Here is a 12,939-nt window from a genome sequence, read left to right on the forward strand (position 1 = left end):
GTGTAAGGTACACATTTTATTTAGTGAATAAGATGTACAGATTATACAAGATATATAGAGACCTCTGTCTGACTCCCTTGCCCTTCTCTTCCCCCCCCCTTTTTCTTTTCTTTTTCCACCATCATTCTCCCTTGTTTCGCACCATCAACTCACTCCGTCCTCCTGAAAAAACTCGACTATTCTTGTTGCGAAGAAGAATAATCATTCCAAACCCTCGCTTTCTTCTTCCTCTTACTCCTCTTACTCCTCTTACTCCTCTTACTCCTCTTACTCCTCTTACTCCACAGCCTTCATAACCCCCACCACCACCACCGACCACCGACCACCGACCACCGACCACCAGCCATCAACCATCAAAATACCATATTTACCTTTAAATTCAACTTTAATTTTACCTTTACCAACGTCAACCTCCTCTTATTCTTTTATCCCTTTTATATATTTATATATCTGAATATTTTTCTTTATATTTTTCTATATCTTTCTCCTCAAAAAACAAAAACAAAAAAAAAAGGATTTAACCTCATTTCTTTTACTCTTTTTCTCTCTCTCTTTATTTTTCATTCTTGAAAAGACTCGATTTTTATTATTATTATTATTATTATTATTATTGCAATATGAAGAGTGTACGTCTTGCTCTTATCAATCGACAATTCGATGATCAATACACCTTTGAATTGAAAGGATATGTAAGTATATTATATTATATAAAATATATAAAATATATGTATTATTTTTAATTTATTTTTTTGGAATTAATTTCATTTGTGACCATCTTTGTGTACTCATTCCTTATCCCAAATTTATAACATATATACTTATATACCTGTAAATTATTATCATTATTTTTTTTTCCTTTCTGCTATTACTATTGCTATTGCTATTACTATTGCTATCGTTCGTTTATTGGTACAGCTGTCTCTCCAACAGTTTTGCTCTGCCCTCTGCCTTTTTAATCAGGCCACCCGACAGAAGCCACCGCCTGGAAACAAACTCATCTGGCTTGGATCTCTTTTGACAGCTTGGTTATTTATCACAGTCGCAATCTATTCAGTATGGCAACAGGCAAAGCACCCTTCTGTTCTTTTGATCATTCCACTATTGATTGTCTTGACCAGTCTAGTGACACTTTGGAGATACAGATTTAAACGTCTACAGGTAAAGAAAAAAAAAGAATAATAATATTTCGATTTATTGTTATTTAAACAAAGCTCTTGATTTTATTGTCTTCTTTCTTTAGTTTGAACACACTATCCTAGAAATCTGCAGTCGACTCAATGCTACTGAGAACATTCGCGGCATAAACTATCGGTTCAGCAAAAATGGCTTGGATCTAGTCAGTCCTACTCGAACGTCATTCTTGTGCTTCAAGCCAGTATATGTATGTCTTGTAGATTTACTAACCTTGTCTTATTACTAATGTTATCAAGTAAATGTCTGTAAATCTTAAAAGGCTATTATAATCGAATTTGATAATCGGTACACAGCCCTGACAAGCCAACAATTCAACGATCCTTCCGAGGACACGTTCTATCCTTCTTACCTTGGATCACCAGCCCCTGTTCACGTTGTAAACACCGAGAAGCACCCGTCCATGTTCTACGACTCTCCACATCCATTGAAATCCTTTGATTGAGATGAGATCAGAATTGCTCTCTCTCTCCTTTTTTCTTTATCCCACGATCATACACTCCAAAAAAGACACTAACAAAAATAGCAAAAGAAAATAAGAAAAGAATCATAATCTTTTACTTCTTTTTATATTTATTTTTTGTTCTTCTTCTTCTTCTTCTTCTTCTTCTTCTTCGTCTAGTATTATTATTATTATCTCTTTACTGTCACAATCTCAATAGTTCAATGTCGAGAAAACCTTGAAATATCACAGAATCACGGGCACACACACACACACACACACTCGCACAAAACACTCGTACAATGCCCGTACAATGTCTGTATCAAATTCGCGCACACTCGCACAAACCCACCGTTATTTCCTATTACCACCAAGCCCTACACCAAAAAAACATACAGCCTACAATCTACATCTACATCTACATCTTTTTCTTTTAATTTTTTTTTTTTTTTTTAGAAAAATACCCTTTTTCTTCTGTACCTTTATCTACTAGCAATATCAATAGTATTGATTCTCTCTACATATTCTCCTTTTTCTACTTTTCATAAAGACAAAAATAAATATATATATATACTCTTTCCAGAAAGTGAATTCGTCATTGGTGTAAAATTAATTCATTGAGGATAAGAACCAAAAAAAAATTCATGTTGTACGAAATGTAAACTCATCTTTGTCGAAAAACTCGACTCAAGAATATGTTGTTATGAGGGAACAATAGATGAAGCATTATACACTCTATTCTCTAATCAGAACAAAATGGGCTGAACAGTACGAGAGGGAGGGATACTGATAGTCCTTTTGAGAAACAGAGAAAGACTGGTCATCTATGCATTCTCAATAAGAAGTACAATCGATTTATTCTTGGATGACCAGATGAGGCACCCAAGACAAGGGCTCCCATAATCTATAGTATCCAGAAAAGCACCTTTTCTTTCTTTCTGGATTTTCTAAAGAAACCCTGTCACTTATAGCATGACGTGCAACTATTCAAGTCACTATATTTATAATGAAACTAGCAGTTTTAGATTTGTCGAGCCACGATTGTCACTGCGCATAGAATCTCTTTGAAATATTGTGGCCGTCTACCTTCCCAGTGGTTGTCGACCCCCTAATCGTGGCATAGGTAGTGGCTCGATCAGATAGGTTTTATGTTTTGACATGGCGGACGAGTTTACATTTTGTATCAAACATATCAATTTATGGAACACTCGCATACTTTACTTCAACGGTCTGGTATCCGTCTTTTTTGATTTTTGTTTTGCATTTGCGTGGTAGCAAACATATTCTCTTCCTTGATCACTCTTTCAAGGCTCTTTCACATATATCTCCCTTTTGGTCAGGAAGGATGGCCTACAAAGGTAATATATATGTAGCAGTCCTTATATGTTTCCTGCACAAGCTCCCTTTCTCATAAAGCCAAGAAGCCTTCAGATCTGTCCCATATCTTTGTCAAGTCATGACTGCGGGAGGTGCTCTCTTGGGCTATCATATTTCACTTTAGAAAATACAAAACTCTCAAAAACATCAAATAACAAATATAATCCAAAACAAAGGTTGTGACTTCCTCTATTGCTGCAGAGCAATAAAAGCTCACCAATTATCTTAAGCACAAAGCTCTCTACAAACAAACAAGCAAACAATAAATAAATAAATCCGTATTTATGTTTTTGGTTGATAGCTTTTGGCTTGTGTACAAACATGATAATCAGCTTTTTAATGTGTAACAAGGTACACAGCCTATATATATATATATATATATTCATCTGTCTGATCTACCCTGCTTTTCTTCTACTCTGTTCTGGTGTACTGTGCTGTGCTATGCTGTGCTATGCTGTGCAGTTGTTTTGCCTTGATTAATTATAATATTTTTTTTTTACTATGCCTTACTCTCTTTTGCTCTACTCTACAATTTTCTCTCCTATTTTTTTTTGCCTTTTTCCTTCTTGCTTGTTTTCTTGTATATAGATATATAAAAGATGCAATGGAAATTGTTGATAGGGTTGAGTGGTTGGGGTTTCTGTGGTGCAACTGCAACCGTCCTACAATCGGTTTTCTCAACACAGCCTGTGTTCGCGTCGTGCACCAATTCTCAGCTGTTATTGAGCTGCACTGAACAGGCATTGAGTTCCAATGACAGCTGTTGTGTCGAGAACAAATCCGGATTAATTCTGTTGGCGTAAGTTGTAGACAAATGGCCAAAAGACATAATGATAACGATAATACTAGTAAGAGTAATATTTGACCCAACTTATTAATATTAATATATAACACAAAAAATTCTCATTCTTTGTGTTTCTATAGTCAATTTTGGGATATCCATGCCGGTGTATAGTACCTTTCTCTTTCTTTCCCATATATATATATATATATATGGTTATTCTTATCCTTATTATCTTATTCTTTATTCTAGTATCCTGATCAATGGACTATTCACGGTCTGTGGACAGACTATTGCACCAATAGTACATGGGTAATAACCACCTCTTCTTTCTCTTGAAGCAATTTACACACACACACACACATATATATATATATACTTATATATAGTCTTTTTGTTTTGGCGGGGGAATCGTATCTGTAGCCCGAGTTCTGTGACGATTCTCGTGCACACTCCAATATTACGGCAATATTGCAGTCAAGAGGGAAATACGAGCTGTTGCAGACAATGAACAATGTCTGGCCAAACAGTGAAGGCCTGGTGGACTCGCTCTGGTTTCATGAGTGGAATAAACACGGAACCTGCATGACCACACTAGAGCCAGGATGTACCAGTAGTGACAAACTAGAGCTTGATTCCTATCAAGGCATTATTGATTATTTTAGTTCGGCTGTCGATCTATACAGCCGGTTTCCGGTGTTTCAAGCCCTGGCCCGGCGTAATATTCTTCCCGGAAGAATCTATCAGACTACATTGGTTGCAAGTGCAATTGAAGAAGAATTGGGAATCTTACCCAATCTTCAATGTGACACTAACGGCACCCTCTCTGAGTTGTGGCTCTACTTTTATGTAAAGGTAACACTTGACAATCTATATCTACTATTTTTATATATTATATCTATTCTTTTTTAAAAAAAAATGTGTATTTCTCATTCGTTTTTTTTTTAAAAAATATTATAAGGGTCCCATCAAATACCTAGAGTTTTATCCTACTCAGCCAGACAGTACAAGCTCATGTAATGTTAGTTTGTACTATCCAAAGAAGTATCCCTCAAACCCATATCCTGTTACAAATGTGATTCCCTGATTATCATATATCATTTATATGCAATAATAAAATGGAAAAACCTACAACTGTATATTAATATTATTATCTTGGTTTTTAATCCAAAAAACCATCTTACATGAATATTGTATGGTAGACTGCTTACAGGTTGCAAAGTTGGATAAAGAGACAAACATGGCCTACAAAGCTATGTATTTTTAATCTGAACTTAAAGAAGCCTTTGCCATAAAAAAGTAATGACTGTGATTACTTTTTAATGCATTGTTGCTTTTTTTTATTTCTCTTTTTTTCACAAGGTCTAAAATTATTAAATGTCTTTAAAAGAAACATACTTAATAACTATCAAGGCTAGTATTAATAAAATACGAATCAGCGAAGTTGATAAAAGAAAGCAATCTGAGAAAAATTGACAGAAAAACATCTACATCATGTATAGTTTGGCTGTCAAGATTGCTCGTATGCTCATTAGAGCTTTCGGTAGATTTAGAGAATCCCAAGAAATCTGTCTTCTGGTTTTTCAAAAGTAGGAATCAAGCATGCCAATGTTAACACAAAGCAGGTTTATACTCTTTGATAAAAAGAATCAATTAAGCAATATACATGCCTTCATCAATATTATAGTACTTAGAGAGTAACTTTTTTAAGATAAAAAATGTAAAAGGTATTACATAGAAATAGATATATGTAAACTGTTTAGTAAATTTATAGCTTAAACTGCTACTAAATATCATAAAAATCGGTACTTCTTCTTTGGATACTTCTTTATGTTTAACGTTTTATTTTGATCAATAGAAACCATAAAATTCCAATATAAAACATGATGCATTTGTTGAACCAATCATAAAGAGAATACAACTACCTAAGAAAGGTATAATTGGTATATTTAGAATATTTGATTGGATCAGATGCAAAATAATATAAAATTCCATAAATCGTATTTGACAAAAAGTAAAACTAATAGGCTAAAACAGGCATGCTATTGGCTATAAAAGTTACGAGTGCGTAACTCGGTACGAGGTCGGAGGTATAAATCCTCCCATTTCCTATAGTGATAGTTGCAACTGACAGATATAGTCAGCCAAGATATATACATGACAGAACAAATATATAGGTATGAAAATGAAATGAAATGATTTGATCAAAAGATTGTTATTATCATTATTAGTATTAGTATTAATATTAGTAGTATTAGTAGTAGTAATAAAGTGAACAAAAAAAAAGAAAAAAAAAGAAAAGAAAAATATTGGATATTTGAAATAAAAAGGATAAATTAGAGTGCACCTGTCCGAGTTACTTTTGTTGCACAGTAAGCAAGGTCGGCATTAAATGAGAATTACAAGCTACACAAAAAATAGAAATGGAAATAGAAATGGAAATAGAAATAGAAATAGAAATAAGAAAAAAAAAGATTCAGTACAGACATATTACTAATAAAGAATTAAAAAATAAAATAAGGAAAATGAGCAAAGGTAAGGGTAATAGAAGATTAATAATAAGAAAGAAGAATGTGAGTGAATTAGAGTTGAAGGTGGAGTTAAAAGACCATTACGAAGAAGAAGTAGAAGAAGTAGGAGAAGTAGATATTAAAATCAATAAATAAATTAAAATAGGGTAAAGGTGGATGTACAAAAGATGGACAGGAAAATAAGCAAGAAAAGCTAGAAGCAAGAAAAAGACAAAGACAGAAACAAGAAACAAAAAACAAAAAACAAAAAAAAAACACACACACACAAAAGTACAAAGATAGAAAGAAGAAGAAGAGGGTTTCGCCTTGCTTGACTTGACTTGACTTGGTTTGGTTTGGTCTGATTTGGTCTGATTTGTTCCTTTTGTCTTGTTTTCTTTGATTCATTTTTAGTCGTTTTCAGAGTAACGGGAATTAATTGAGGCAGTTGATGATGAGGACGACGAAGACGATGAATATTTCTTTTGGGCATAGGCAAAATGAACATTTTCAAACGTCTTGTATTCATCGGCTTCTCTCCAGCAGGCTTGTAGTCGGCTCTCGTAATTCTCGGCGGTTGCCTTTCCAGCAAGACAGATCTGAGGGCGCAAGGCCTGGTAATAAGCTTTCCATGACTGCAGAGTCAATTGGCCAAGCTAGAAAAAGCAATAACCAAAACAAAGCAAATAAGTAAATAAATTATAGAGATGCGGTTACATTTATACATCTATACATTTATTGGGTTGGTTTAGATCGACAAAAACCAAACCAAGGCAGGTCAGACGAAAACAACAACAACAAAAATATATGTTGTTTTGCTTATATATTTATCTATCTATTTTATTCATTTGTTAAAAGTAACCTACCTTTCCAGCCCATTGACCACCTGGACAAGAGATAAATTTTGTGGTTGTATTCATTAAACCCCCATGATCGACTAGCTTCTCTTTCAGCCGCTGTCCGGCGCGAGGATCCATTTGGCAAGAGGCCATGAGATCAAGAAGATGCTGGTTGTATTCTTGTGTGATTGGTCCCACACGGTGCATCTTACTATCGGCCTCGACAAGTTCAATCCACCCTCCGGGCTTCAGGACACGTACCAACTCGGCAATCAACGGAGCCCATTTTGATTCCTCTACACCCAAAGCAACCCCTCTTTATATATATATATATATATATATATATATATATATATATATATATATAAAATTAATTGATGAGAAAAACAAACAAACAAACAAACAAACAGATATATATTAGTGATGAAACTTACCTCATAAATACATAATCAAAGGACCCGCTATTGAATGGTAACCCATGTAATATATTGCAATTGTAGAATTCGCAGTTTGATGGCTTAATGTCTCGAGGAAACATATTGTTTATGTCAACTCCAACCACAGTCGATTTGGGATATTCTCCTGCGATTTCCATTGTCCAAGAGCCAGGTCCACAACCAACATCAAGCACCCGCGCTCCTTTACGCAAAATGTCACTTACTGGGGCAAGATAATTTCTACACAGAGAAAATATATATATATATAAATATGCTGTGCATAAAACATAACAAAATGAATGCTTTACCCTTGAATAGCAAACCGAACCATAAAATGCTGAAGATGAAGACGATCAATCTCTTCTTCGTCGCATGGTAATAAATATGAAGAACCAAGTGTTTGATGAAATTTACGGCCTGCTATCCAAAGACATGTTTCAGGACTATCAAATGTATTGAATTGGGACTTTCTGTTGTTGTTGTTGTTGTTGTTGTTGTTGTTTTTACTGTGTTTGCAGCTAGACCAACTTTCTCTTCTGGGTTGGTGTGTAGAGCAGAGGCTGACTTGATCATCACCTGTTGTTAGAACGTGTGGTAGGCTGGTGATAGAGGTTAGTGGGTGTACAGATGAGGGTGCCTGGAGAGCAACAGACAACGGACTGGGAGTCTCGCACAGGGTACTGGCCGAAATATTGTCGCGAGAAAAAGCACGGAAGGGAAGTAGACGGGCAAAAGCTCTCTTGGAATGATTTGATGATGACGATGCTGTGTTTGTATTCAAAGTTGCATTTGTGGTTGTGGTCGTTGTTACTGGCGATGGCGATGATTGCTTTCGAATTTTAATTCGACCATCCGATGAGGTTGCTGATATGGTAGGAAGTAGATAATGTCGTTTATAGGGATCTTGCTTGGCATCTGTGTCTTGCCAGGGAGTGATTGTCTTTGAAATGGTGTCAAAATGCCCAACAGTACTGGCACTACGATGATCGAGACGAGAGTGCTGGTTTCCCATTACTATTATTGTTGTTATTATTATTATTCCTGTTGTTGTTGTTGCTGCTGTTGTTGTTGTTATCGGTGTATGTGTTTGTGTTTCTTCCTTTCTTTCTTAAAGACGTAAAAGAAATATGACGATATATATATATGTGTGTGTGTTTGTGTGTTTGTGCTTGTGCCTGTGCTTGTACTTGTACTTGTACTTGTACTTGTACTTGTACTTGTACTTGTGTAAAAGAATAGTTGATATATGCGATATTATATAGCTAACTTTCTTTATTTCACCCGTTCGATCGATCTCGTTCTTTAGCTTTCTTTCCTTTTTTTTTAGGTACTGTCCTGTCGTCTTTATAACAGTTCTGGCTAGAATAAAGAAGCTCAGGATATCATATGGTTCAAGAAGAACAAGAAGGGGAAAGGGGTTGTATTATGCGTTGTGTCTTTTGGTGCAAATATATATATATATATGTATATATATGTATAGATCTACAATTTTATATAAATGTATATTTATATACACAAAAGAATAATGATAGAATAAAAAGAAGAAGAAGAAGTTGACAATGCGCCACTACATATAGTATAATATATATACACACACATACACATACATCAGCAAAATAGTACTTTGTAGTCATGGTTTTGTACCACTTGTGTTTTTTTTTTAAAAAATAAATAAATAAATAAATAAATTAGCCAGGCCTTTTTAAATACATAAAAATAAAAATAAATATAAGAATCCAGCAATTGAACATAGCAACAGCCAGAACTAAACAGGATACTAATTTAATAAATAAAAAATAATACTGTACTATAGAATTATATTACACGCGGTATTTGTATTAATATATTAATATAAATACATAATTATTCATCCAACCTCAAATATTTCATATAGCAATAATGGTCTGGCTAATTGATAATTAAGCCTCAATACCAAAAGGACAATAATAGTAGTATTATAGAGAGTAGGCTACACTCACCACATGAAAGGCTTTACTCACCGACATTGGGTAGGCTTGCCTTATCAAGGAATACTGCGCCAGAATTATTATTATTACCATTATTATTTGTCTGTCAATATATCTAATACGATAATTAAAGAGCAACATCGCCAAAGAGCTTGATATATATATATGTGTGTGTGTAATTGTAGATAGCTATAGATAGATAGAGCGAGAATCATTTGTCTTCATTTCGTATTTAATAATAGCCATTAAAGAACCACACAATGCTTTATCTTCTTCTGTTCATGTGTATGTATGCTGAGAAGTGTTAGCTGTCTTAATGTGTATATATTTGTAAATTAAATTATACCAGTAGTAATAATTGTCATCATTTATTTAGCTAATGTTGAACAGTTCCTCATTCTCACTATAGATATCCAAGTGTGTATATATACTAATGTCTTTCTTTCTTTCCTTCTTCTATTGCAAGTTTATCAGGGAGTGCCAAGGCTATATACAGTTGCGATTCGTATGTACCAAGTTCGTTTATATTATATGTGTGTGTGTATGTATATATGTGTGTATGTGTAACACAGCTGCCATTTCCTCAAGAGGATAAGGCCAATAAAATATTTTCCTAATGCGTCTGGGTCTATTATAATTATTTATAAAGCAAGACATTCAAGATATTTTATACCGAGATTTCGGAATTGTTTTTCTTTCTTTCTTCCTCTTCCTCTTCTTCTACTTCTTCCTCGTTATATATATATATATATTGTCAATAGAGAGCGTTTTTTTATTAATAATCACTTATATGTATATATAGACAAGACCTCAAAGCATATAAAGAATAGGATGCGGCTTAATAAAATATCTCAATGCTGCAAATACAGCTTCTAGTAAATATACATAAATAGTTGCTGGATTTCTTAATTAAATAATGAAATGGTAGTGCTGCGAGTGAATAGTAGAATAAGATATAAAGTTATCCAGATTGAAATGCAAGATATACTTTTAACTTATTGATTCAATAAGACTAATATTTATATATATCATCTTTGGCAAAAAAAAACAAGATCATCCATTTCTTTTGCTTCATCGTAGCACGGGTCAGAAAAAAGGAATCGTTGGATAACCAGTGCAAGGGTTGGCAGGGGGGCAGGTTGTTTCAAAGTACTACCGGTAGATATAACAGAAGTTTCAATTTTTAAGGCACTTTCACAAGCAAAGTTCTTAAGAGAGATCAAATGTGTGAGGATTCTGGGGAGAAGGGTAATCTGATCCAAATTTCCAAAGAGTTTCAACTTGGCAACACTGATCATTCTATAAACCTTGGGTGAAACGAGATCCATGACATAGGTGTGCAAATTGTTGCCTTCACGGTGGATGCCACACACCTTTGGTTCAACAACACCGCTTGAAATCAGGTTGTTCATAGTAAATTTCGTTTGCTTAGCAAGCTTTACCAAGTCAGATTCCACATACGAATTTTGATCGACATGTTTGAATTCGGAAATCGATATAATATGCTTCACGCTACCGGAAAGGTTGTAAACCAAAAAGTCTGGTTTGTATGCTTTGGAATCACTGCTCATCAATTGACTATTAGCCCATTTCATGCTCAACAAGGGATCAGACCCAAATACAGTGACCAACAACGGCGAAAGATAATTATGTACATAGCTGTCTTCGATCGAGCAACCCGGTGGGCCATTAATAAATATGGGGAGAATATATATCAGGACTTGAGCTGTGTGGATATCCAATATATCGTCTGATTCGCAGCCATCACTAAGCATTTTTCCCGATAATTTTAAAGATGAAAGCCCGTCTGACGGAGGAGATGCTTCAATATCCATGCACCAGTCGTGGCATTGAATACCTCTTGGGGGAGTATATGCTCCAAGTGATAAAGACGGCTAAATTGTATTGTGGATTGCGAGGGTGAAGTATTTATTGGCAGAAAAGACAACGTTCTTCTCAAAGAGGTACATGTTATTTAAAACAAGAAGGCGAATATCAGAGAGTTGGGCTGGATTCGTCTGATCAATCATTTGCATTGTTACATTTTTTAGATTGGAACACAAATCTGAAATATAATGGCTGTTTAGCATCTATTTTGTGCCGTTGGCTGGATCTTCCTTCAATTTGGTAGAGTCTTCCCGAGAGTAAAGGATGTAATCATTGGTGTGTCTGGGATGGTGATCGATGGATAATTCAGAGGAAATTCTTGTTTCATATTCGTCACTGTCATATTTCCCATTCATCATTTAATTGTGATTGTGGTAGTTGTGCTTGAGTAGGGGCCAATAGCCCGGTTCCAATAGCATTGACTGTGGAAAAGCCTTTAGCTGAAATATTAAACGTGATTTTGGAGGGACTTTCTTTATTTGTGCCTATTAAACGGTCTATCTCTGTTTTTACGTCTTCTGGTATATTGCCTGTGTTTTTTGGGGTTTTCATCATGTTTAAATATGCGTTTTTCATTTTGTTTGCGTTTGGCTTTATTGGCTTATTCTTAATAAATGCAGCCTCAAATTCAGGATAGGACCATTCGCTAACAGGATGCTCTGAAAAATATTTTTTGACAGGATCATTCTTTTGATTGTCCAATTTAAAGTATTCCATGTTAAAGACAGTAAGCTACCCCGAATTCTGCTAACGAGCTTTTTTTTTTTCATCGATAGTAGGCAAACAGGCGATAAAGTGACACCTTTTGGATCTGACTATCAGCAATGAGGGTAATAACCCCGCAAATGGCGGTGTTCTTGCCAAGGGAAGTGGAAGCCAATTTGGATATCGCAAGCAATGGGTGGCACGGTCCATAGTGGTGCCTGTTGTCATCTTCCAGGAATTATACCAAGTGTCGTTTCGAGTAATGTTGGCACAAAATCTCACTGAGGTTGCCGTACGATGGAACTGGAGAAGTGACAACAAAAGGCTGCTTTCAAGGGAACGTCAATTGGGCTAAATGCGTGAATGAATCACATTAGTCTCCCCCTCATCTGTGGGGGAGTTAGTATCTTTATGAATAAACAATATTATGTTTGTTTTCGTATTTTATTTTTGTAAAAGACGATTTTATTTTCTTCTACTTAGTCACGCATCATAATGATTGGCGATTCTGGAGATGTCTCTGTTCAGTAGTAAATGAAGCCATGTAGAAAGGAATTTATATTTTTTAGGGGGAAATATACTACATTATGGATTACGCAATGAGGTAGTAGGGTGTAAATCACATGATCTAAATCTTCATTCTTTCCAATATGATAAAAAAGAAGAGACGAGTCGTGAGCAAAGCATGATTATTACAATTTATTTAATTGGATAAAATAGTGGCAACATTCTTAATTTTCTCTTCGACCCACGCACACTCAAGTATAGAGCTTGATTTTCGCATGTAAAAATATTTTTGTAAG

At 34.9% G+C, this 12,939-nt stretch overlaps 4 protein-coding genes across 4 annotated transcripts; 2 read left to right on the forward strand and 2 right to left on the reverse strand.

Annotated features, from left to right (window-relative positions):
• Window positions 1–617: 617 nt before the first annotated feature.
• PHYBLDRAFT_68169 (hypothetical protein) lies at window positions 618–1,636 on the forward strand (the record flags this gene model as incomplete). Its single annotated transcript, XM_018441900.1, has 4 exons — window positions 618–689; window positions 916–1,158; window positions 1,241–1,381; window positions 1,454–1,636. The coding sequence occupies 4 exons, from the start codon at window positions 618–620 to the stop codon at window positions 1,634–1,636; spliced, it is 639 nt and encodes a 212-aa protein (XP_018285836.1).
• Window positions 1,637–3,609: 1,973 nt separating this feature from the next.
• Window positions 3,610–4,878, forward strand: PHYBLDRAFT_68170 (secreted ribonuclease T2; the record flags this gene model as incomplete). The annotated part of the gene is made up of 5 exons (XM_018441901.1): window positions 3,610–3,809; window positions 3,935–3,959; window positions 4,044–4,103; window positions 4,215–4,646; window positions 4,753–4,878. The coding sequence occupies 5 exons, from the start codon at window positions 3,610–3,612 to the stop codon at window positions 4,876–4,878; spliced, it is 843 nt and encodes a 280-aa protein (XP_018285837.1).
• A 1,833-nt stretch (window positions 4,879–6,711) lies between these two features.
• PHYBLDRAFT_68171 (hypothetical protein) lies at window positions 6,712–8,589 on the reverse strand (the record flags this gene model as incomplete). Its single annotated transcript, XM_018441902.1, has 4 exons — window positions 6,712–6,957; window positions 7,168–7,456; window positions 7,575–7,817; window positions 7,886–8,589. The coding sequence occupies 4 exons, from the start codon at window positions 8,587–8,589 to the stop codon at window positions 6,712–6,714; spliced, it is 1,482 nt and encodes a 493-aa protein (XP_018285838.1).
• Window positions 8,590–10,292: 1,703 nt separating this feature from the next.
• On the reverse strand, window positions 10,293–12,148 carry PHYBLDRAFT_79064 (hypothetical protein; the record flags this gene model as incomplete). Its single annotated transcript, XM_018443419.1, has 2 exons — window positions 10,293–11,439; window positions 11,945–12,148. The coding sequence occupies 2 exons, from the start codon at window positions 12,146–12,148 to the stop codon at window positions 10,573–10,575; spliced, it is 1,071 nt and encodes a 356-aa protein (XP_018285839.1). The 3' UTR covers window positions 10,293–10,572.
• Window positions 12,149–12,939: the final 791 nt, after the last annotated feature.

Source organism: Phycomyces blakesleeanus (genome assembly GCF_001638985.1).
Source record: "Phycomyces blakesleeanus NRRL 1555(-) unplaced genomic scaffold PHYBLscaffold_27, whole genome shotgun sequence".
In the NCBI taxonomy this organism is placed as follows: Eukaryota; Fungi; Mucoromycota; class Mucoromycetes; order Mucorales; family Phycomycetaceae; genus Phycomyces; species Phycomyces blakesleeanus.